The 25816-nt window shown below is 48.6% G+C and overlaps 1 protein-coding gene across 1 annotated transcript in view; it reads right to left on the bottom strand.

The window, feature by feature from the left end:
- Abca4 (ATP binding cassette subfamily A member 4) overlaps nt 1–25816 on the bottom strand; it is a 138676-nt gene that overhangs the window by 47503 nt on the left and 65357 nt on the right. The window contains exons 13-24 of the mRNA XM_076574899.1: nt 25193–25369; nt 23187–23409; nt 18828–19049; nt 17256–17460; nt 12975–13040; nt 10044–10133; nt 8343–8517; nt 5876–6007; nt 3566–3705; nt 2887–3024; nt 1525–1718; nt 428–512 (exon numbers count right to left, since the gene is read on the bottom strand). Coding sequence (XP_076431014.1) covers nt 428–512; nt 1525–1718; nt 2887–3024; nt 3566–3705; nt 5876–6007; nt 8343–8517; nt 10044–10133; nt 12975–13040; nt 17256–17460; nt 18828–19049; nt 23187–23409; nt 25193–25369 — 1847 coding nt within the window. The remainder of the gene's footprint in view (nt 1–427; nt 513–1524; nt 1719–2886; nt 3025–3565; nt 3706–5875; nt 6008–8342; nt 8518–10043; nt 10134–12974; nt 13041–17255; nt 17461–18827; nt 19050–23186; nt 23410–25192; nt 25370–25816) is intronic.

Below are 25816 nucleotides of genomic sequence, written 5' to 3'. Positions count from 1 at the left end.
TCTTCTGGCTTCGGCAGGCACTGCCCATACATGGTTCACTTTCACCCATGCAGGCAGTCATACACATAAAAATAATAAATATTACACAGAGAGAACCAGAGGGTACCTTGGCACACTTCAAGGAGTAGATGCGTCCACACTCGGTTACAGGGCAGGGGGACTCTAAGGACCAAAGCGTAGTATGAGTAGGGGTGGGGATGAACAAAGACTGGATTCCTTATTAGAGAGAGGTCTCTTGGGCGCACGACTTTAAAATTGCGCTAGGAGGAGCAGCGGGCTCAAGGAAAAAGACGAGCAATTGCATGACTTTGGGCTCCGAGGTACACCGAGTGTTCTCTTTGCTCGAGTGCATCACAACAGAGCACACCCGACCACGCGGCAGATGGTCACTGAACCAGAACTGATGTTCAACCTGGCCCGCTCTTACCATCCAAGACTTGTTCCTCGGTTATCTCATCAGCCCGGGCTGGACACCTGGTGGAGAAGGCCTTTGATGTACAGATGCAGGCCCCCTACAACAGACGGACAGAAGTGACTGATAAGACGCGCATCCTTTCAACGATAGCATCTTCGCGGTGCCGGCTGCTGTCACCACTGCTCTCTTTGCCTCTCATCACCAACTGGGGCCAACATTTTTTTCTTCTTCACTGTTTAATCTATTAATTCATCTGAGCATTTTGAGGGTGTAGTGGCTTGAGTTTTATCCCAGAGGGAATGTGAGTCAGGCAGAGAGAGAGGCGGAACCTCAAAGCATCCCTTTGGCTGGTCATTCATCATGTGGCAGCTAGAGAGACATTCCGCTCCCCTCCCAAGCCCTGCGGACACCGGTTGTGAAAATCTATGCAGGACAGGAAAACCCACTACAGCCCTTCACACTGGAGGTGTAAATGACGTTACAGAAGAACAATCTGAATACGAGGGACACCTGTTTTCAAGGAGCCCGGCAACATTCACAACACTTTATCTCATTTGTCCCCACGACATCCCTACAGGGCAGAAGCCGGCATCATCAGCTTCTTTTTCCACGTAAGGAAAGATAACAGCAAAGAATAAAAATCACTTGCTCAGGCTGACACCATGGGCTTGCCAGTTCCAGGGACATGCTCGGTGGTCTCTGCTGCCTTCCCCACTCCCATATCATTTTTAGATTATAGTTCCCAAAGATGCCTCTCCTCAGATTCCATTTACTACTGGAATTCAGGCTTAATTAGGGAACATGGATGTTGGAATGAAGGAGAGACCCTTAAACAAAACTAACCTCGAAGGGCACCATGCCATGTGTATAGTTTGGGACACTGATGTGTAGTGCTTTCGGGTTATTTTAAAGTAGTTGTATCTGAGTGTGTTGGGGGGCATCTCTACAGGGTAGGTTAGAATGCGATTACCGAAATCTGCAAATAGTCCCAGAAACAAGCTGATTCTGATCAAAAGGTCCAGTGGGTAGAGGTATCTATAAGGGCAGCCCCACACTGCCTGTCCCTTCTCACCAAGTCGCCCGGGCCCCTTCCCTGGGCAGACACGTACCTCACAGCCACCTCTTTGGCTCTGGATGTTTTTCATCTTGCGAACCAAGGTCAAGTAGAAGCCTGTGCCAAAGCAGTTCTTGAGGAAGAGTGGGGTTCCGGAGCAGTAGAGCCTTCCCTGGGAAATGATGGCAATGCGATCGCCGAGGAGGTCAGCCTCATCCATGTGGTGAGTGGACATGATGATGGTTCTGCCTGTGAGGAAGAGGTCGGGGTTGTTACCAGACAAGCCCTGGAGAGGATGTACAGCAACCTTCAGGTTATGTGGTCCCAGAACTTGGAGTTAATGAATAAAAACAAAGTAGCAAATTCTGAAGCAAGCAAAGTGGTGCTATAGCAACCACTATATCCTAGCATATGCATACTATAAAGCACCATCACATAGACTGTCTCTGCACTGAGCCTCAGGTATGATTCAAATAATTTGACGTGTGTGGGACACAGTCAACATCGTCCTCACTGGCAGCATCTCTGGACTTCCATATGTTGTCTTCACATCGTTAAACACCATTGGTACTTTGTAGGAACACATGCGGCTCTCTCTCATTAAATGGGAACTGTTATTTAAAAAGGAAATGAGAGTTTTAGCCTTCAGTGAGGGGCATGAGGAGCACAGTAAGAACAGAGGAGGAGGCTTTCCAGGCTGCGCAGGATGAACCACACTGCTGCTTGTGTGGGGTCTCAACTCTGCCTGATGTGGCTTCTGGATGTGACTCTTCTGGAAGGCGCTGGGATGGATGGGTAAAGAGCCCGTCTAAAACATCTTCATCTGCCACAGCCTTCTGCGGTTCCAGACATCTAGCCCCCTGTTCTTAACACCTAGTCTCAGGTGGTCACAAAGCAGCTAGGCAGCTTCTTGGGGTACTTTCGCCAGAGGGCAATTCCACTTTTCCAGACTGGAGGACTAAAGGTAGAAACGACTTTTTATTTTGTTTTCTTTTGTTGAGACAGGGCTTCACGTAACCCAGGCTTGCCTTGAACATGCTGAGACTGATCTTGAATTTCTGATCTACCTGCCTCAGACCTCCTGAGTGCTGGGATTATGTGCATGTGCTACCAGGCCTGGTTTATGTGGTGATGGGATTGAATTTGGGGCTTTGTGCATGCTTTGTAAACACTGTACCAAATGAGCTACACTTCCAACCCAGCTTCCTAGAATATTTTGGCAAGTAGGCCACTTCATCCTGGACTCCCTGCTTGTATTTATATAAAAAAATCTCAGGAGGCTCTTACTTGAACTCGGACTCACTGATGGTCTCAAGTGAGTGCAGTTATGGCATTAGTATACGTAGGTAAAAATACTAGGTGTGAGAAAATGGGATTCCTGGAAGCACCTCAATGGAGCATGAGCAACAGCCCTCACCTGAGCGATACTTCAGGAGCAGGTCCCAGATGGAGCGCCTGGAGTAGGGGTCCACCCCAGAGGTGGGTTCGTCCAGGACCACCACCTTGGAATCTCCCACAAAAGCAATGGCCACAGACAGCTTCCTCTGCATGCCACCTGGAGGCGGAAGGAGGACAGTGGTGGCACATCACAGACACCTTGGCATGGGGAAGACAGAAGCCCAGGGCTGGTGGCACACGGAGGTTCTTCACATCTGACAGTTGGACACTGCCACCTCAGATATGCCTACACTGTCCAAAGCCACAGTGGCATTCGGGGTTCATCAACACAGAAAGGCCACCCTTGCGTCCCAGCACCCGGTCATCCGAAGACTGTAGGTTTAACTTCACAGAAGTATTGGGAGCTTTCCCCCGTTAGAAGGCCCTGCTCCATTGGTTCTCAACCTTCCTGACGCTGTGACCCTTTAATACAGTTCCCCGTGTTGTGGTGGCCCCAACTATAAAATTATTTCGTTGCTACTTCATAACTGTAACTTTGCTACTGTTCTGATTTGTAATGTAAACATCTGATAAGCAACCCTCGTGGGGGTTGTGACCCGCAGGTTGAGAACCACTGCTCTACCCCACCCTCTGCTAGGGTGCACTGAGAGGCAATGGATGCTCCCTATGAGGCTCTCTCTCCTTCCAATACCAGGCACCTGAGAGGTCCTGAGCTTCCTCGTTTCTCTTGTGGTGGAGACCAGTGTCTTCTAACATGGCTTCCATCTCCAGCTGGGCCTCCTCCCAGGACTTCCCTTTCAGCTGGGCGTAGAACAGGATGTGCTCAGCCACCGTGAGACTGTGGGGAACAGGAGGAGAAAAGCAATGGGCTAAGCAATTCCATTTCTAGCAATTTCTCTTAGAAAATAAAGATGAAGTGGGGTGGTGGTGGCGGCGGCGGCGGCGCACACCTTTAGTCCCAGCACTCGGGAGGCAGAGGCAGGCTGATTTCTGGGTTTGAGGCCAGCCCTATCTCAAAAGAAAGAAAATAAAGATGAATATGAGGACATAGCTGTGGTGGTTTAAAAGAACATGGCCCCCAAAGGGAGTGGCACTATTAGGAGGTGTGGCCTTGTTGGAGGAAGTGTGTCACCGTGGGGGCGGGCTTTGAGGTCTCTTTTCTCAAGCTTCGCTCAGTGTGACAGTCAGTTGACTTCCTGTTGCCTCTGAATCAAGACGTAAGACTCAGCTCCAGCACCATGTCTGCCTGCATGCCACCACGTTCCCCATCCTGATGATAATGGACTGAACCTCTGAAACTGTAAGCTGCCACCTCAATTAAATGTTTTTATTTATAAGAGTTGCTGTGGTCATGGTGTCTCTTCACAGCAATAAAAAACCCTAACAAGACAACAGCAGTCAAAATTTTCATCATGGCATTATTTATGATATAAAAGTGAAACAACCAACCAATCCTGCCCAAATATCTAATGAGAAAATTGCTTAAAAAGCTCATTTGTACATCGGAACAGTATATAAACATTAGAAATTTCTTTTTAAAGAAATATGTAATCACGCGAAAAGATATTCAGTTACGGGGTTGGCGAGATGACTCAGTGGTAAAGAGCACTGGTTGCTCTTACAGGACCTGGGTTTGAGTCCCAGCATCTACATGGTGGCTCACAACTGTCTGTAATTCCAGTTCCTGGGGATCTGATGCCCTCTTCTCTGGCACTAGGCACACGTACAGTACACAGATATACACTCAGGCAAAACAAACACCCAGACACATAAGAAAATAATTAAAAAGAAAACCCATTGTCAAGAAGTCAGGTTATAAAATTGTACGTGTAACCTTACTCTCCTTTATAGTGTCCATGCATGTCTGCACATGCAGAGTAATTTCTGAAGAATCATATCTAGAGGTGTTGACAGCAATTGTCTCTGGGTAGTAAAATGTCTGGTGACAGTTTTGCTTTGTTTTGTTTTTTTCCTTTGTATGTGGCAATCTTCTCTCCTTCGCCCCCCTCCTTCCCTCCACAATGACTGGAGTCCGGACATAAAATATGTTTCGATTGGGAAGAAAGAGAGTAGGGTAAGAGAGATAAGGAGGAGGAGAGGGACAGGGGGGAAGGAGAAGGAAGAGGGGGGTGGAAGAAGAAAGGGAGAAAAGAAAGGAAACTCCAGCAAACCAGCGTGAAGGCCCCTGAAAGGCAGTCTTGAGCCCTCAGCGTGGAGAAGGGACGAGACTCTCCTCTCTCTGGTCCCTGCCTGGAAGGATTTCGGGCCAAGGGGTTGGGGGGTCAGAAAGAAGCCGCTGTCACTCCTCTGGCTGGGGACACCGCAGCTGTGAGCACCAGGAGCACATTTGGAGGGACAATTCTTACCCAAGCAGGACAAGGGCTCTGAAGGGGACCAGGCGAAAGCATTGGGCTGGAGGGAAGACGTACTGGGGGTGGGCGAGGACAGGGTACAGGTGGCTTAGGGTCACTGATGCTGTGATGAAACACCGTGACCAAAGCAACTTAGGGAGGAAAGGGTTTATTCAGCTCACACTTCCACATCACTGTTGATCTTCAAAGGAAGTCAGGGCAGGGACTCAAGCAGCGTAGGAACCTGGAGGCAGGAGCTGATGCAGAGGCCATGGAGGGGTGTGGCTTACTGGCTTGCTCCTCATGGCTTGCTCAGCCTGCTTTCTTATAGAACCCAAAACCACCAGCCCAGGAATGGCACCACCCAAAATGGACTGGGCTCTCTCCCATCAATCACTAGTTAAGAAAATGCCCTACAGGCCTGCTTAGAGCCCCATCTTATTGAGGCATTTTCTCAACTGAGGCTCCCTTCTCTCCAGTGACTTCAGCTTGTGTCAAGTTGACATGAAACTGGCCCCCACAGCAGAGGCCATTTCCAATTGGCATTTTGTTCTCCCATAGTGCTGAGGATGGACCCCAGGGGTGATGGATGCCAGGCATGTACGCTCCCACAGAGCCCACCCCTGCCCAGGAAGACTGGCACTTCAGCTCACTTACTGGTGGAACAGGATGTTGTGCTGGGGACACATGCCCAGGCTCTGGCGGACTGCATCCAGGCTAGTTTCAATGTCTTTTCCTCCGATGAGCACAGTCCCCGATGTTGGGGGCAACAGGCCTGTCAGGATGGACCTGCCAAACACAGGGTTAAGTGGCCGAAGAGAAGGTCTTTAGGACTCACCAGGAGAGGAGGGCAACACCATTCCAGGCTCGAAAGGACACTTGTGGTAACTCCTATTCCCATCTCTCTATCAAACTCAAACCTGCATCAGCTGAGGGGCCGAGACATGCCCCACACAGGGCTTTCTTAGCCCCAGTGCCTATATCCAGGTCCTAGTACCGAGGACCACAAGGGCCTTCTCGCTCTGTCTTTTATTTCCTAGTGCTTCCAGACCAGTAGCAAGAGCCTCAGAGATTCCCAGCCTCAGACACCCCATCACTCACCCATCACTGTGGTGGTGAGTGGTAGTGCCTGCTGGGATGGTCAGCCATACTGGTCACTGCTGTGATCAGTCATGTGGTCAGCCATAATGGTCACTGTTGTGGTGGTCAGTTGTAGTGTCCATTATGAAGGTCTGTCATAGTGGTCACTGTGGTGTTCACTGATGTGGTCAGCTGTAGTGGCCACTGTGAAGGTCAGCCACAGTGGTCATTTGGTGGCTATTGATGTGGTTAGCCCCTGTGTCATGGTCACTGTGTGCTCAGTTAAAGGGGTCGAGGGCACAGCCCACTGCTTTACCTGGGTAAGCAACCTTGATTATGGAGAAACCAGTTGCTGCCTTTACAAAGCCCAGGGAGGTCCCTGATGATGATGAGAAGCTGAACCCACCTACACATTCAGTGTGTGTCAGCTGATTAACTGCAGTCAGGCACAGGAATTACCACTAACAATTTCAATTTTGGATCCCAAACATAAAAAGTCCATAACTGTGTGTGATTTTTTTCCCCCTTTCCTTAGTAAAGTAAGACATATTGGCCCCTACCTGCTTAGGTGGCTGTCTGGGTTAAGTGAGTCAATATGTACTTTAGAACAGCACCAGCATGAAGTGAAACTCAAAAACGTGGTGTGATTCCCGGTGTTAGCAGCATTATGTTTCAACGCCAGGGGAAGTTGAATTTCTGCACTGGGTGAAGTAATATGTTTGTCTTCAAGAGGTCCTGGGGTCTTGGAGGGAGCTTCCTGTTCTCTGACCACGTGAGTTAGCTGGGAGATAGGCCTAGCCTGCCACACCCAGCTCTGTCTTGAGTTCTGATAAAATCGCAGGCTCTCTGAACCTGTATTTAGAAGCTGAAATCTTGGTTGATCAACCACTAGAGGGAAACAGTACCAAGCACAATGGCACCAGCCCCGCATTCCATTCACACTGAAAGGCCCAAGAGCACATTCCAGAGCAGGGTGTACACCGCTGTTCCTTCCCGGGGCTCTGGGAGCCAAGGATGTGATGGCTGCTGTCACATGGCTTGCTGATCCCCCACCCCTCCTCCACCCACTCACCCACCGGACATCTGTCTGTTCTCAGCAGGTGGCGCTCAGGCCCCTGGAGAACTGTAGGGCTGAGAAGTCCACCCAGAGCCCCAGATCTTCCTGCACTTGGCTTTCCGCCATGCAGCGAGGAGACTCCCCCTTTCTCTCTCCACTGTCTCAGGAATATAACCAGCCTCCAACAGAGGTCCCATGCCAGCACTGAAGCGGGTCCCGATAATTGGCAGGAAAAGGGCGCTCCTTAAAAACAGTGGTGTTCTACAGACCCTGGACATGGGCAGCCAGGGATTTATCCTCACGGTGGATGACAGTGTCACGGGAGATGTGAGGGTTAAGGAGGGGACTTAGGGTGTTAGAAACAAGAGGCAACTCTCTGTGACAAGAATACCTACGTAATACACCGACTGAGCCATGCAACTCAGAGGCTTCAGGAAAAATCACTTAAACTCTGAATGTCTATTTCCGTGGCAGAAAGGGAGTGATACACTTACTCCGAATTCTCTTATTGCTTCTTATGAATATTAAATATACTTGAGTGGGCTTTGAATACTGCAGCATTCTTAGGAGATTTTAAAAAATCATTTATTTGTTTGTTTGTTTTGCAGTGGTTGGGAGGAGGTTGTATTCAAGACAGGATATGTATACTATGTAGTTCTGGCTTATCCTGGAATTCACTATGTAGACCAGGCTAGCCTTGAACTCACAGAGTTTACCAGCCTCTCCCTCCCAGGTGCAGAGATTAAAGGTGTGAGTCACCACACCCGGCTTGCTTTGTAAATCCTTAGGGCCACAAAAATATTGTTTCTTCGTTTTGTTTCCACCAAAATTCAGTAGGGAAAAGCTGACTGAAGTTACTGGGGAGAGTGAAGCCAGGGAATGATGGGATGGGATGGGATGGGATGGGATGGGATGGCATGGCATGGCATGGCATGGCATGGCATGGCATGGCATGGCATGGCCATGCCTCTCTGCTAGAGAACTCACAAGGTGGTGGTTTTCCCGGCTCCATTGTGACCCAGGAATGCAGTGATCTGGTTCTCATAGAAAGTGATGTTAAGGCGGTCCACAGCGGGCCGGCTACAGGGCTCAAAAACCTTTACCAAGTTCTTCACACACACTCCAGGCACCAACCCTGGGAGCTCACGTTCGAAGAAGGAGTCTTGGAAGGAAAAGCACATTGTAGAAACACAACACTTTAATGGATATGCTCAAGGAACATAGTGCTTTCTTCAGTCCTGTGTCCTGCCTGCAATTTCACCTGCCCACCTGGCTACAGCTTTGTAAAGAGGACCAGAACAGCAATGGTAATGATCGCATTGGCCGTTGATTTAACACTTACTGTGAATTAGGCACTGTTCCCAGTGCTTTCCAAGAATTACCTCATTCCACACTCGTAGTCCTATGGGTAGATATTACTAGGCTCATTTCAATAGGTTAGAAAGCCCAAGACTGAGAGATGTCACCTGTTCTATTGAGTCCACATGGCTTATAAGTGGCCGAGTTGGGGTGTGAGCCCAGAGCCCATACTTATCTGAAATAGTTCCTGCCTCGATACTGTGTTAACCCCAAGGTCCATCTGTGCTCTCAGGCTGTCTATAGAACTCTTCCTGGCTTTCTGGCACCTGCTCTCACTCCTCAGCACTCCAGGACAGTCCACTCTTCCTCCTCATGGCTCCTCCTTCCCTATGCTTCCTGTCCGCTGCAGTGCTGACCTCCTCTCTCCTCCCCCGACCCCTACCACATCTTCTCTGTAGTTCACTCTATAGAGCCCCGATTATTGTCAGACTATGAATTCTAAACATCGACTCCCTTGCTCTGTGACCAAATCCCATTGCATTGTCCGTCTGTCTGTGCCTCCTGGTCCAGCCTAAAGCTGAGACGGAACCAGCATCCTCAGCTCCACGGCCCGTCATTTCAGCCTTGTCAAACCACTCTGGGAGGGTCTTCCAGAGGCATCCCTGCCTACAAACCAACTCTGTGAGGACCCAGGTCTCCAACGTCAGCTTCGCAAAGAGGCACCTGGGGATACACGCCAACATCAGGCTAACCCAGAGCCTGTGTGCCTCTCTAAACCTAAGAAACACACACACTCAAAGATGGGAACCCTTGGAAGAATTAGCTCAAGAGGGAAGACATGAGCAAAAGCCAGGGACGCAGGTCTTCTGTTCCCCGCCGGTCAGCCCAGGAAGGATTAGGTAACTTCCACAGCCAGCAGAGACTTCTGATGGTGGCAGTGAATGGACTCAGGTCTGTAAACCTTGAGTGGAGTGCAGAAAGCTCTGCTAGACTCCTTCCCCTCACCGCACTTATTTTTGTCTTTCCTTATAGCTCACATCCGCTTCAAGTCCCAGTGACCCAAGTCATTGTTCTGGCTAAATCCTCGGAAGTCAGCACATTCGTGCAATTCGCTTGGGATTTGCCTAACAAGGGCACAAACACACTACAGACTGGGGACCTGCTTTCTCCAGGAAATATGCACTAATGTCTGGGTTGGACCATTCATTCCCCGCGTGTGCAGCTGGACATCATACTTAACGCCAGTCAAGAGAGGGAGTCAGCTTCCTGGCCTTCATTTCACCCGTCCCGTGGTTTTGCTCTGGCACTACCCAAGCTTCCTAGCTTTTGCCTTGGCTCTGCTCCGCTCTTTTTTTGTTTTGTTTTTGGTGGGGTGGGTGGTGGTGTTACCACTCATTCCTTCTGGATGCTCCGGATCCTCCATTTCCTCCGTTAAAGGTTCAGTCTTCTCCAGGGCCCTTTCTTCTCGGGTTGAGCAACCTGAGCCAAGCAGAAGGCTATGTTACTCTTCATCAGAGACAGGCAAGGGAGGCGGGGTAGAGGGGACAGATGAGCTCCCCACCTCAAGGGGAAGATGCTCCCTCAACAGGTGCAGCCAACACTGCTCTGAGGCCAGCCTGCTGCATGGCCTCCGGCTCCGACCTGCTGCCAGGCCCCGGGGTACTCAGAGCTGATTGCCCCATCTTCATCAGCCCGGGGGGACTTCTGTAATTGGAGCCTTGGAGCCGGGGAGTTTCCATTTAGTCTGGTGTTTGTTTTTAGGGGGAGGCAGGAATCAAACTCAGAATTTCACGCATGCTAGGCAAGCACACTCTGCCACCAAGGCACACTCCCAACGCTAACCTCTTCCTTTTAACGTGCTAGGCTTCCCATGTCAGAAATTGTGATTAAAAACAAAAACACAGAAAACAAAACACACACACACACACACACACACACACACACACACACACACACACACACACAAAGAGCCAGACAAATAAAAAAATCTGCCTCAGGGTTAAATTTGGAATGGGCTAATTTTCTTTAGCCTACCACCTGGTCCTTTTTTGCTCCAACCTAAAACATGTCAGTCATGGGAACCTTGAGCAAAAAACTCCATCTATAGAGAAAGGATGGGTTGTTAGCTTAAATCAGAGTTTGAGAAACAGCTCTCTTGAGAAAGCCACTTATTTGGGCATTCAGGAATCTTGAGGTTAACACCAGGTGAGTGTTCAGGATTATGGAGGGTAATATCACACACACACACACACACACACACACACACACACACACACACGCACGCACGCACGCACGCACGCACGCACATGTACAGTGGATTTTTTTTTAAATTGGCATTTGGTCTAAAAGGGTGTCAAGAACATCCTGGGAAGGGAAGAAGCAGGAAGGCCATCCAGCCAGAGAGGAAGCAGGAACAAGAGGAAGTCACCAGCACCAAGCCCTGAGGGCCCTGGTTCAAGCACAGACGGGCAAGCATCTGTGGGTCTTCTCAGTGTGAGCCCACCAGGGCCTCTGCATTTGCAGGGTGTGAGGGAGCAGCAGGCTGAGGCTGAGAAGCTCAGAGATGGGCTGCCTGCTCCGCTTCTGAATCCACTTCCTGAAGCAGTTCTGAGTCTACGCTCCACAGTTCCTGAGGTCAACACAGCGCTAACACTGTCCTCAGCTGGAATGAAGCAGCCAGAACAAATATCTTTCCAAATAACCACTGGAGTGACCTCCATGTTGGGAAATGGTGTAGATTCTGTCCCTTGTGTCCAGAGGGATTTCTGTAAGGAATGGCTGTCTCTGGGCCTCCATTTCTGTGTCTATGAAAAGAGGAGCTGGGGATTGACTCCTCCGCTTTCTGATCTAGATGGTGTGAGGGATTGAATTTCGTCTAGCCCGTGAGACAGGTGAAAAATATTTCCCTTCTGTCAGCAAAAGTGTATGTGTCTCGTTTTCAAGGAACATGTTTCTCAGGATTTTTTTTTTTCTTTTGAATAGCAGAGTTCCTCTTGGGATAATAGAGGGGACAAGAGAACATGACCCCTGATGCTCACTGACATTAAGAACATTCCAAGGGCACTCCTATTTAAACATTCCTATTTATGATGGGCTGATAACTTTATTACAGAGATGTTTAAAGTTTTGTAGATACACATGATGCATAAAACAATATGATGGAAAAACATTGGGCTGTCAAAACACTGCTTGAACTATCAAAAATGTATACAGAGAAAAATAAGTGTGTGTGGGGGAACCCTTAAAATGTCGAACAAAAATCCATACAAGCCTTTTAAAGACTCCAGATTAAGCCCCTAAAGAACTAAATATCTGTGTTAGTGCTTAAAGGATTGATAAATCCTAGCCCAGGAGCAGTAGTTCAAAACGAAGTGTGGATAGGTGAGAGGTGAGTTTGAACCCTTGAAAGCGTTTTTTTTTTTTTTTCCTTCCTGAACCTCCCAGTTATAGGGAAGATTGTGGTTCATAGCTCTAGAGTTTCTCTGCCTTCTCAGAACTCCAAAAGACGATGATCTAAGGGTTTTCTTATGATTTCTAGAACTCTCTTGGCCTCCTGCTTTGTTTAGGAAGAGAGACAAATTGTATTTCAGAGGCCCTGTCAGCAAATGTCCTTTTGGCTTCCTTCTCCAGCCAGAGAGCTGTGGTAGTGTCTGCCTTGGGGGGGGGGGGGGGTCAACAGTGCAGCTTCTGCCTCGTCTTCAGAGAGTGAATTACTGTGTGTTTCCAGAGTGTGGAGAATGATGGCTGAGGAGGAGGGGCCAGTGAAGGATGAAGGCAACGCTCCCTTCGTGATTCCTGGATCTCTGCTTTCAAGGTAGGAGAAAGATGTTTGACTCCTGAAATGGTGCAACCCCCTTTCAACAGGCATGTTACCCCCCCCCCCCCCCCCCCCGGGACAAACTTTCCGCCTTCCGCTCTGGCTCTGTGATTCATCAAAGGCAAGCTTGGGTGGGGGGGGGCGTTATGCTGTCCTGTTCTGCTCACCCACCGCAGGCCGCAGGAATCACGCACTTGACATAAAGGCCCCCTCGGCACCTTCCACACGTCTCACTCATACCCCCAAGGAACTAGTTTCAATCCTGAAGCATTTCTGTTGTTGTCATTTTGTTTTAGTATTTTTGTTTGTTTGTTTTGTTTTTTTGAGACAGGGTTTCTTTGTGTAGCTCCAGCTGTCCTGGAGCTCACTCTGTAGAGTAGGCTGGCCTCGAATTCACAGAGCCTCTGCCTCCTGAGTGCTGGGATTAAAGTCATGTGCGACCACCACCTGGCTGTTTTAATGTAACAGCAACAACAACAAAACAACAAAAAAGCCCAACCTACCTTCACCTCCAAGCCAGTAAGACTCCTGTAGGAGGAAGTACCAGGGGAGGGGCGTTCCATAGTCTCCTGAGAACAGGAATGCAAAGAAAGAGAAAACAGTGAGTCCCATCCCCCGCATCATGTAAGCTCTATGATAGACCCAATCCAAATCTTAAATTATAGCTCCAGGTATTGATAGTCCCAAGCCATTATGTGGTGACCCACAGGCTATTAGACGGACTGCTTCTTTCAGTAAGTTTATAATCAAAACACCATGGCTGTTTTTTTGGGTGTTACCAACACTAACAATGATGATCTTGGTTGACATCAGTTTTCCAAGAAATAAATGTTATTAAAGAATTAAGTCATACCTTTTTTTTTTTTTTTTTAGCAGTTACCAGAAAACAATAATATTGCTGATCGCAGACATTTGCTGCACTCTATTTATACAACGGGCATATTTTACACTTCCCATAAGTTACATCACTGAATTCCGAAAACAACCCTAGGAGTTGGGTGGTAATATTAGTCTGAAGGATGCAGACACTGAGGAGCACTAACACTGAGCCACCTGCCCCAGTTCATAGCTAATGACGTGAAAATGGGAGAATTCTAACACAGGCAGTCGGGTCCCAATGCCACTGTTCTAACTCCCCACATTCTGGATTCAGCTGCGTTCGAAGGAAAAAGGCTCCCAACTTCCTGGCTCAGTTCTCTTTGTAACTTTTGTTCCCCTTAAAATGTTGGTTTTTGCCAGGAGATGGTGTACACACCTTTAATTTTTTTTTTTTTTTTTTTTAGATTTATTGACTATATATGAAAGAGGGTGCCAGATCTCATTACAGATGGTTGTAAGCCACCATGTGGGTGCTGGGAATTGAACTCAGGGCCTCTGGAAGAGCAGTCGGTGCTCTTAACCTCTGAGCCATCTCTCCAGCCCCGGTATACACACCTTTAATTCCAGCACTCCGGAGACAGAGGCAGGTGGATCTCTGTGAGTTCAAGGCCAGCCTGATCTACAGAGTGAGTTCCAGGACAGCCAGGGCTACACAGGGAAACCCTGTCTAGAAAAACCAGAAAAAAAATATTGATTTTTTTTTAAATACAAACATGGATGTTGCTTATTTTTCCTTTACATTTTTTAAATCGTGTGTGTGGGTGTGTATGTCTACATGTGAGTATGTGTATGTGAGTGTAGGTGCACTCTGAGACCTAGAGGGTCAGATCCCCTGGGGCTGGAGTTGTAGAGTGCTGTGAGCCACCTGAAACTGGTGCTGGGAACTGAACGTGCGTCCTCTGGAAGAGCAGCGCGTGCTGGTTCTTGACTGAGCCATCTCTATGGCCCTCATTGCTTTTGAAATAGTCATGCCTTTCGTCACTGCGAGACTGATTCAAGGGCAAGCCTGGATCTTTTGTTTTCTTTCGAGTTTAGTGTGAGTGTGTGTGTGTGTGTGTGTGTGTGTGTGTGTGTGTGTGTGTGTGTGTGTTTTCATAGGTTCACATGCTGCCGCACACATCTGGGGGTCGGAGGGTGATTTTTAAGTCACCCATTCTACCTTTCCTACTGTGTTTTAAGACAGTAGTCTGCCCCACCCCCTTTCTGCGGCTGCACGGTCTCCGGTCCCCTCCTACCATTTCCCATAGGACTGCTTGGGTTATCAACGTGTGCCGATGTGTGCCCATGTGTTCGCGGCTTTTTAAGGCGGGTTTGGAAGCTGAGCTCAGGTCATCAGGTGTGCTGAAAGATTTCGTCCATGGAGTCATCTCCCAGCCCACGTGGGCCTTCTCTGCCCTCTGCTAAGATGGGTCCGAGGACATTGTGCATACCAAACAAACACTCCACCCCTGAACTACATCCTCAGCCCCAGATCTATCTTTTCTAAATGTCCTGGTTCCCAGGATGTGGCCACATAGGGGCTGCTCAGTGCACAGCTGTTGATGAAATGAAAACTTTAGCTTGGCTAAAATAATGTACAAATCCCTATTCCAACCCAACTAATTTTCACTTATTAGATCTCTTTCCAGGGATACAAAACAAACAAACAACAGGCTGAGTAAGTTCAAGTGTCTTGCTCAGGTCACTGTCATAGGTGGAACTGTGTCCCTCTCCAGGCAGGGATCAATGTTGATGTCAGTGATACCACATAAAGTATATATGATCGTTGGTCCCAGTTCAGTGCCAGCCACAGAGCTCTGCTGCCCTTGAAATTTCCCAAGTAATAAGAGTACTTTTCTTTGTTATTCGTGGAATATTTTTTTTCTACTGTGTCTAAGCTCATGCTATTGAGATGGCTCATAAGGGAGCAGCAAGATCCCGTCACATTTGGGTGTTGCTCACCAGAAAGACCAAATGCGAAGAGAGAAACCTTTCAGCCCAATCTCTGATCTCCAGAGATTAAGGGGCGACAGACAACTCCAGAACCGCAGGAAGAGGATTTGAAGAGATTCTGGACTGGCGACCACATTTAGGTGCTGGTCAGTGGTGGTCCAGAGAGGGCTGCTCCAGACCATTTCATCCCTGTCCTCATTCCTCACCTCATGGCTGTTCTTGAGTTATACCCATAACAATAACACCGCAATTGAAAAGAGAACACTTTGTAAAGTGTTAGCATCTGAACGGAGGGAGGTCTTACAGGATTGCCTCTAACTCTGGATAGTCTCAGAGTGGAATTCAATGGTTAGTGACCAGGAATTTGATGGTGTTTGAGAAAACACCCATTTAGTGTCCAAACCAGAGTCTCAACCTCATATCTCAAATGTGGCATTATTTAGAAGGTAGATGTGCTTAGCTAAGTTAGGTGGGGTTATAATGGAGTAGGGTGACCACATAGAGTCCTCATAAGACAGCCTCATGTACCCAGCACACGGGGAAAATGCAACGTGAAGATGGAGGATTGGAGTGATGTGCCTGAAGTAAGGGAAGCCAGAGGATCAAAATCCCCCAGAAGCTTGGTTTTATAGGCAGCATGGCCTTCCCACAGAAGGCCACATACATAAGGTTACATCATGTCAGGTGGTGAGGAGTGCTAAAAAATAAAAAATAAAAATGTATGGTAAAAGGTTAAGGCTCGGGAGGGAATATTGGTCATACAATGATAAAGACCCAGTAATCTTCAGTCTGGAAAGATCCCTGTGATAAGGTGACATCTGAACAGAGACCCAAGCAGAGTGGGGAAGCCAGCAGATAGGAGGAATCGCCTGGGGTGAAAGGCCCTGCTGGTGAAAACAGCAGATGTGAAGGCCCAGCCCTGGAAGTGTGCTCGCTCGTGTGTTGAACATTAGTGGGGAGGCTGTGGTGGCGGGAGCTGAGAGACTTAGGGGGAAGGGAAACCAGGAGATGCAGAAAGGCGGATGAGGAAGCATTGGTAGGCCTGAGATGGGATGCTGGGTTTTACTCTGAATGAGGGGAAAGGACCATGAAGGGATTGAACAGAGGTTGAGACCATCTGGCCTAGATTGCAAAACACACCATCTGCCTACTGTAGGAGGACACGGTGGCAGGCGGTCATGGTGGGATTGCAAAACACTCCATCTGCATACTGTGAGGACTTGGTGGTCATGGTGGAAGGAGGCCTGGAATGGGAAGGTGGATCGGTGGTGACCAGGAAGCCCGTTCTAGACCTGTTTCCTGGTCTCCTCTCTCCCTGCCTGTCTCTGCCTGTGTTTGTGCCTGTACACACGCACGTGCATACAAGTGTATGGTGAACACACACGTGTGTGTGGGTATGCACACTCATGAGCATGTATGCAGAGGCCAGAGGAGCTGCCTTTCTTTATGACTCCACACCTGAGTCCTTTGAGGCAGGATCACTTGCTGACCTGGAAGCTTGCTGCTCTGACCAGGGTGGCTGGCTAAAGAGTTCCTGGGATCCACTTGTCTCCATTTCCCAATGCTAGGGTTACAGTCACTTGCAGACATGCCCAACTTTTATGTGGGTTATGGGGATTCGAACTCAGGTTCTCATGCTCGCACAGAGAGTACTTTTACCTGCCGAGCCTTCTCCCCAGCTCCAATGCTAGACCTATTTCTAAAGGGGAGACAATAATTGGTTGGTGGAGTTTTAACTTCTAGACGTACATTCAGCTGCTGGCCCTGAGAGCTTATGTTCAAACAGTGTGTGTGTGTGTGTGTGTGTGTGTGTGTGTGTGTGTGTGTGTGTGTGTGTGTGTGGTGGTGGTGGTGGTGGTGGTGGTGGTGGTGGAATCAAGCTTAAACAAGAAGATTGGGCCAGACCTCTGCATCTGAAGAAATGCATTCCCTGGACCATGGAACATGAAGCAGCCTGACTTTTCCTTGCTTACCTGGGAAAACCTGGTCAAGGTACCAGGCAAGCAACCCGTACAGAGCGGCATCGAGAAGCATCATCTCCATGGACAGCAGGAAGCTGAACTCATCCCCTTCCATGGGACTCTTCCCGATGTTGTCCCACTGCAGCCCCAGGCCTTGCTCCTCGAAGCGGACCAGGTACTCGGTGCCAAAGCCAAAGGCCACGGGAGAAAGCAGACTCTGCAGTGAGCAGAGAGGGATAGCAATGGAGGGAGAGGACGGTGGAGCCGTAGGCTGTAAGGGGATGTTGGTGAAGAAGTGGTCCACATACAAGACTCCGAAGGAATGAAGGTCCTCCTGGTCTCCCTCCTCCCTCCCCCTCTGCCTTCCACTATCTGAAAGCCACACAGCTCTGGGCAGAACGGAGATGCCAAATGAGCTACTTTGTGAGACTCCCGCAAGAAAGGGGTTCAAAGTCCCCATTTCCTATGGTCAGCAAGGACGCAAGGTCCTCTCAGGTCTGTGCAGAAAGTAGTCCGCTGGCCAGAAAGAGTGCAGCAGGAAATCTGAAGAGAGAGTGCCCCGCCAAGTCGCCACGGGTGGCCTCTGACACATCAGAGCATACTTGCCCTTGCCAGAAGGTTCCCTGTAATTTGGAGGACCCTGGATAGAGTTCAGACTATCTCTCACCAAAGCAAGAAACCCTCTTGCTATATGTACACACACACACACACACACACACACACACACACACACACACACACACACTTAAATTTAACTCAACCCAGCTCTTATCTGTAGTTGCCAGACCTGAAGCTTCCTGGTAGGTCCCAGAAGCTAACTGTGGTTTCCCAGGACCACATAACAACCTGACGATTACCAAAATTGCCCAGCTCTGCCCACAGCCTGAGTCACACGAGTTTCTTACCATTACCCATTGTGATCATCTTAGAAAACTAAGCGCTATAAATAGGGGCAATTAACTTCTTATTTAACATGAGAAATAATAAAAGGCAGATGCCCCAGAGTTGGAGTCCTGAGAACAGGTTCTGCCAGCAGAGAGGCAGGCAGTAGTCCTTACTGATGTAACAGACTGGGCGATTCTGGAGGGCCAGAAAACTGCACCCTGTAGGGCTGAGGCTGATTAGCACTGGCTAATGAGAGGGTAGAAATGGCCCACTCGAAAACCATTAGAAAACAGACCTATATTTATTTGGGAATCCTGAACTAAGAGGTCTCTCAAGGCATCAACAGCCAGCTTCTAGAGTCTTCTCTCAGCCAGACAGCCTAACAGCGGGGGCTCATTTCTGCATCCAATTCTGTGTGCACTGTTAGAGCACAGGAAAGACTGAGATTCTCTGGTCTAGTTTCTTTTGGAAAAAAAACGAGCCCCATTTTAGCGGATGCAACCTAGGGAGGCGTTACTACTTCATGGCTCCGGGGAAAGCTGCTTTCACTCTGCTCCTAACCTTTGTATTAGCCTTTCAACCTCAGGTCCTCTTGAGTCCAAAGGCAAAGCAGACCTTCTCAGAGAGCAGGCCAAGAGGGTACCAGAGTCGTCAGAGGAAATCTACAGGACAGGCTAGGGGTAAGCCCTCGGGCCTCACCACAACCGTCTTCAGGTCGGCCGTCAGCCGGTCCTGCCAGGCAAAGCAGAGAATGTGTGGGAGGTAGAGGGTGAAGTAGATGACCCCACTGCAGGCTGCTGCGAGGCTGGCCTTGGAGAAGAACGTACTGAGTAGGAAGCACTGCATGATCGTGGCCGTGGAGAAGGCCAGCAGAAACAGGAAGAGGATGAAGGGGTCGCTGTAGTGCAGGATTCTCCCATGCTGAAACCAAAGAGATTAGGTATCAATAATTCTCACTCGTGTCCAGAGGCGGGGGGGCCCACTCAAGGGGCCTCCTGTGTGCAACGAGGCCTTCGGAAGCCTTCTGCTGCCCAAGAAGGGGCTCCCGCAGCTGGTTGCTAGTGTTTGAACTTCCGCGCGCACGCACACTCAAACACACCGAGTTCTTTTGTCTTGCCCATACCCATCAGGCAACACTAATGTTTTATTTTAAAAAACTTAGCTGGGAAACCATTAGGCTGAGTCAGCTCCAGTGTTCTGGACTCCTAAACCAGTAAACCAAAACCCAACCGCCAAGTAATTTAATCCAGTCAGCAACTGCCAACTACCCTCTAAGTGGGGACTTAATCAATCGAAACTTTCTTTGTCGTGCGGAATTCCCCATTCCTTTAGTGGAGTCCTGAGCCACTTGTGGCCTAGAGTTGCCTGGGTCACGAACCACTGATGCTTGGCACTATAAAACTGGTCAAAAGCCCATGATGGGGTGATGATAGGCCCTAGGGTAAGAACCTACTATCATTTTCATACGAGGTCATTTTTTATCAAACTGTGTTTGAAATACTTATGTTTGTAGCCATAGATTTGTGTTGCCCTCAGCTTTGGTCTGAGAGGCTTCCTTTGCTGTGGGTAAGTGGCTAATGCAGAGACTCATAACTGGTCAATGTGCCAAGCATAAATAACTCTGAGTGCTCAGCTGTGGGTGGGTCGTCTATCAACCCCCCACTGTCCCAGGCTCAGGGGACTTCATGGCTGAGGGGATGTGAGGAATGGAAGAGTTGGCCGATGGACAGAATGGTAGAGTGTCTTCTGGAGATGATGAGGCTGTTGCACATATTACCACACAGGGGCTGTGGATCCCTACACAAGACCGAGACCGTCAACGTTCCAGCATGGGTGGCCAAGGGACCCAGAGGGCCCACCCCATCAGAAGAGCTTTCGGCAGCGAGGGATACCGAGAGGTCAGTCACTGTCTTTTGGGGATCTGGCTGCTGGTGGGTCGTTCATGTCCCAGTGGATGTTTACACATCCATGTGCATATAGGTATCACTAAGTAGACTCAGGAATATTACATAAAAGTAAGATAAAAAAGAGAAGAGGACATGAAGCTGGGAGGGACATGGGGTGCACTGAGGAGGGTTGGAGGCAGGTAGTAGTAGATGGATATTATCAATACATGTTGTAGAAATGTATGAAACTGTCAAAGCATAAAAATATTAAAAAATCTGAATGTGCCCAAGTTTATCCTTTGACAGTAATTATGGGTCGACTCAGCAAGTTCACGGTGGGAAGGACTTTGTGTTCAGGCATGGAAGACCTGGGTGTTAGGTCTTACGCTATCACCAGCACCCTGCAACCACACAAGGGAAGTCAAACAAGCCTGGCCCTTCGCCTGGGGCTCGGCCTGCTGCCTGACCATCAGCGCCTGCTTCCTGAGGTCTGCCGCTCACACAGGTGGAGGCATCAGTAACGGATCCAGAGCCTTTGGAAGCAGACTGGTCCTCCTCATCCATGAAGGATGTGCTTTTCGGAGAACCTATGGACAAGACTCAGTGTCTTCCTGGTGTCTATGTAGAAAAAAGTGACAACCTAGTGACTTTTTCTGAACAAGCTGCTGCCCGATTACACTGTAGGATAGACCGAGATGTTCAACTGTGTTAGACCTTCTTCATCTCCTGTACTACGAGCCCTGTAAAGAGGCCAGCATCGTTGCTCCATCCAAATTCTGCATTCCCAGATACATAGAGTTCCTCCTGTTCTCTCAGGAACACAAAGGTACAGGCGGCAGAATTCTGGGAGTGTGTCTTAGGCCTGAGTTGACACTTACTTGGCCACCTCCGTCTATTCAATGGGACATAGTTGAGTTGTGGTGTGATGAGGAACACAGACGTGTCACACAGCACAGCACCCCCAAGACCAAAAGTCCTTGTGCTCTCCTCCTTCCTGCGTTTTCCTCCGTGTTCTTCCATCTTTTAGAACTGCCCCATCTCATGAATGGGCTCTCATCTACAGAGAGGGACTCCCAGAGTCACTGCTTTCCTCTCAGTAGAAAAGAGAGAGACCGATTAATGCTCTCTGCCCTGAGCCGGTGAGAACCAAGTGGAACTAATGTGCTCCTTATCTCCCACAGAGGCCATTTCTCCTTCATGCTCTCGTGCCTGTTGGGCATTGAAGGAACAGACTGAAAAAGAGATGAGGGGAAGATATGCAGAAGGGAGGAATGGACAGGAGCCACACTTAAAGCGAACCTAAGTCTGAGGAAATCTAAAAAAAAAAAAGGTCACAATTGGAGAGTTGTTACTGCTCTCTGTAGAAGGAATTCAACTTCTGATCTGAGCACAGAGCAAAGTCCTGCAAACATCTAGACTGTGGTGGTTTTCAAACAGGGGTGCCAGTCACTCAGCCAGCCGTTCCCGACCCAGCTTCCTCCACCAGCCTTTCCTCTCTGCTCCTTGTCCTCTGACTAACAATGGAGCCTTCCCAGGGTCCCTGCTCCCAGCTTCTTTCCTGCCCCGCGGTGCTGGGGAGGAAGGGATATGCAAAAAACGGGGACTCATTCAAAGGAAAACCTTATTTTGGTGTGGAAAGTTCTGTTTCCGTCCTTATTGGAACGGTGTCCTGGTTCCCACAAGGAGGAGCTGCTCTGGGCTAGAAGCTCTGGGTGAACATTCTTTACCTCACGTCCTGAGAGCTTTGAAGTCCTAAACACCCATTCTTAGGAAGGCAGATCTCAGTGTCACTTATCAGTAAGAAGTCAGGGCAAGCCTCCGCCATTCATCCAGATGTTTACTCACAGAGTCCTTTAATTCTAAGGATACAAAACATCTACAGGGGAAAGGGACAGACTAAGGTATGGGGCAGAGCAGAGGGCCTCTGGTGGATAAGGAACGAGTGGCTGCTCCTCTCACCTCCTCAGAACTTTGCTATCCTTTGTAGACATCAAGCCATGCTGGGTGGGGTGAGGTCGTTTGAAGAGAATGACCTCCACCTCAACTTTGGTTTTGAGGGGACTCTAACATGGGGTTTGATTCACACCATTTAGCTCACTGGGTCATAGTGTAATAGCAAAGATAGAATGCACCAGGTGGAGGATATTTTAGTAGAGAACAAAGGCAGGATTTGGATTAAATGAATATGTCCTGGTGGGTTGGATCTATGATGGGACATTCTTAGGTCAGGTAGCCACGATCCAACATGGGATGGGAGACACTCATCCAGTCCGGCCCACTGCAGTGTCGCCCCATATGATGACAGCGACGAAGTTGAGCAAGCTTGCTGAACCTACAGCAGGAAGCAACTTCCATCCAACAACACATCAAAAATTATCAAATGTGTGTAGTCATATTTCAACAAGCCCAAAAAAGTCTTCTTCTATGGAGGAGCTGAAAATATGAAATATACAGGCTAGCAGTATATTGTAGAACAGTGTTTTATTTTCAGTTCTAGCTTGCAGAGGAGTCGCAGACTTGCAGAAGATAGGATGACATGCTTTATGGCAATAAAAACTCCTTATCACTGAGAAAGGTCGGGCTCCAAATTCCATCCTTTAAAACAGAGTCCTGGGAGATATTTGCTGGCAGAAGGATGTTACTTGGTGAAGCTAATGGCCTGGCCATGGGGACGATAGACAAATTATCCACATTTTCCCCCTCATACCACTGGCAGTGTTTGTCTCATTCTAACTGTAGCCAGATATTGGAACAGCAATTCTAAGAAACCCTCTTTAGACTCATGCCTTTGAAAGAAGAAGCAACGTTTGAAGACACAACAGTCCCATACTGGGCTTTGGTAACAGCAGCCTCTCTAAGTGGTCATGAAATGGACTGGAAATCTATATAGGCAGTGAGTGACTCCCTTAGGCGAGAAGAGGAAGATGGGAAGATGCCACCATACAATGGCCCTTTTGGGGGGAATGGGAAACTGACTTTCCAAGTTTCCTATCTGGTTGGAAAAGCTGGGAAGCTACCTGTCTTGCTCAGATAACCTGTCCAGGCACACACACACACACACACACACACACACACACACACACACACACACACACACACACACATTAACTGGAGGAGGGCAGGAACAACAGAACCATTTTTAAAATGTCACGGTCTTCTCCACCGGTCTTACCATGATGAACAGTGTCAGGAGGAAGATGCTCATTGACATGATGGAGAAGCTGTCCAGGAACCAGGTACACCAAATCACAGCATTAGAGACACCCTGGTTTTTCAAGGTCTCCTTCAGCCTCAGTTCTTTTTCCAAGACAATGCCCTTAACAGTCATGGAGACCGAGTAGATCCATGCCAGCACCATGAAGATGGGAAAACAGCGGTTCAGGATGATCATAAAACTAAAGTGAGAGAAGGGAAGGAGAACAGAGCATTCTGAGACTGGTAGAGATGAAGTAAATATTTACTGAGTGAAGAGTTGAGAATAAAATCTGGAGGAAAGGAAAGGAAAGGGAAGGGAAGGGGAGGGGAGGGGAGGGGAGGGGAGGGGAGGGGAGGGGAGAGGAGAGGGGAGGGGAGGGGAAGGAAAGGGAAGGAAAGGGAAGGAAAGGAGAAAAATAAATCATGGGACCTTCACTAGGTTGGACTTTTAAAAATACCTTTCACATTAGCCACTTTTTCTTTAGAGCAAGATGGTGTCTTTCCAGACAGCCCAGATGAATGCTCTATACAGAAAGTGTAGGAAGAAAACCATACCATCTCTGTTATAAAGCATAGACCTTCCCCGTAAAGGCTCATGGGAAAGACCGTAGACCAGTTGACATAGGTTGTGATTGGGACAAATCAGAGATTCAACAGTCACTGATTCCATCAGCCATGAATACATGGAGTAGATCCATCCTGGGATATGTTCTCAGCAAGCAAGATGGATTTAACAAGAAGGAATCAAGTTAGGGTTAGCTTTTCAGGCTTTCCCTGGGGATGATGCACCAGTAAAGCCCTTGGGATTATTATCTATTGAAACTGTTGGGTGTTGTCACAGGAAGGGCCCAATGCCAGCGTGGGAGGATAGTTTCACTCAAAATGGCCCTAGGGAGAGAGCCCAACCACCAAAAAGCATGCACTTCTAGAGCTGGCCGCCAGAGGACTCTCCCATATTGAATGACCCCAATTCCTACTGCCTCTCCACACCTACTCATTTCCCTGCCAGCTCCTCCCCTTCTAACCGGAAAGTGGACCTGGGCTTTTGCCCTTGGCTTTACTTCTCATCTCTGCTTCTTATCCAAAGGAAAACTAATGGCTCAACAGCCACTGTTATCTCTGCCGCCTTCCACAGAGCTGGAGAAGGATGGGCCACAGTGTTGAGAGCAGCTTTCCTGTACGCACGCTAGGCTTTAGTTTACAACCTCTCCAGCTGGCAACTGGCCTCTTTCCTTTACGTTTTGCTGTCTCTGCTTCCTGAACCCCACAGCCACACACAAGGGCTATAGTGACTTACCCAGTGTTCCCGACACCCCAGGAGCTAAATTCCTAAGCCAACTATAGCTCAGGAGGGTTTCTGACCCCATCTACCAAGGTAATCAGCCTTCTGAGCACCTCTTCTTCTCTGTCCCTTTTTCCATCACTCCGAAAATCTATTTTCAACAAAACAGTAGGCTGTTTGCTTAGCATGCTACTAGCCAACAGATGGACAGGCTTTAGGACGGGGGGAGGTCAGAGGAGGAGGCCAGACTCATCCAACATTCCTCTACCTTTTCACCAAACATACATCATAGGAATGTTAATTAGGCAAGGAGCTGCATTATTCTGAGGCTCCTGGGAACCAGACTTACTTGCCATGCGTCCAAATCTGCTGATCTGGCAATCAGTGGGCAAACGCTCTGACCCTAACCCTTCCACATACCAAACATACTACGGAGTGGAAATTTAAACAGCCGGCACCCCCTCCTTCAGCCTCAACTCCTACTGTTTAGCCTTCAACGCCCCTTGGGTACCCCAACACCCTACGATTTTTCTTTTTCCTCTGCTTCTGTCTGGAGTATGGGGCCAGCAGCTTCTTCAGTTAGAACCCTGTTCCCCCCGAGTCTGGCCCCAGTCCCTGAGGTTCCTTCAGGGGACACTGAAGCCTTGAGAGCACCCCTGTTTACTTCAGCTCAGGGAGGATGATCGAGGCCTGGGACTCACGAGTCATCCACAAAGCAAGGATAAGGCATCTGCTGGAGGTAGATTCCAACAGGAACCTCTGCCTGGGTCTGACTCCTTGTGATTCCATGTTCAATCATGTCCTGTAGATAGGCAAACCCTCCCCAGATGTACCGGAGGTCTTCCACAGGATCCGCCCTAGGACCAGAATCCCAGTACCTAAAAAGACACAGGATGAAGGGAAAAAGGATGTATGTGGGGACGGGCAACCCACTCACTTTATGAGCCCAACTTACCTTAGAACTCAATCTCTTGAAACATTCTCCTAAATCAGTGGTTCTCAACCTTCCTAATGCGGTGACCTTTTAATACAGTTCCTCATGTTGTGGTGACCCCAACCATACAATTATTTTTGTTGCTACTTCTTAACTCTAATTTTGTGACTGTTATAAATCATAATGTAAATATCTGATATGTGAGATATCTGATATGCAACCCCTGTGAAAAGGTTGTTCGACCTCCAAAGGGATGGTGATCCACAGCTTGAGAACCATTGTCCTAAATGTTCCCAGACTATCTAGTTCTACTTTGGATCACAGCATTAACTCAGGAATGACTGTGAGTCACAAGGTGATTGCTCTATCTACTTGGATCTGCTCAAATCAT

The sequence above is a fragment of the Peromyscus maniculatus genome, chromosome 6 (genome assembly GCF_049852395.1).
Source record: "Peromyscus maniculatus bairdii isolate BWxNUB_F1_BW_parent chromosome 6, HU_Pman_BW_mat_3.1, whole genome shotgun sequence".
In the NCBI taxonomy this organism is placed as follows: domain Eukaryota; kingdom Metazoa; phylum Chordata; class Mammalia; order Rodentia; family Cricetidae; genus Peromyscus; species Peromyscus maniculatus.
This window is presented reverse-complemented; position numbering and strand designations above follow the sequence as displayed.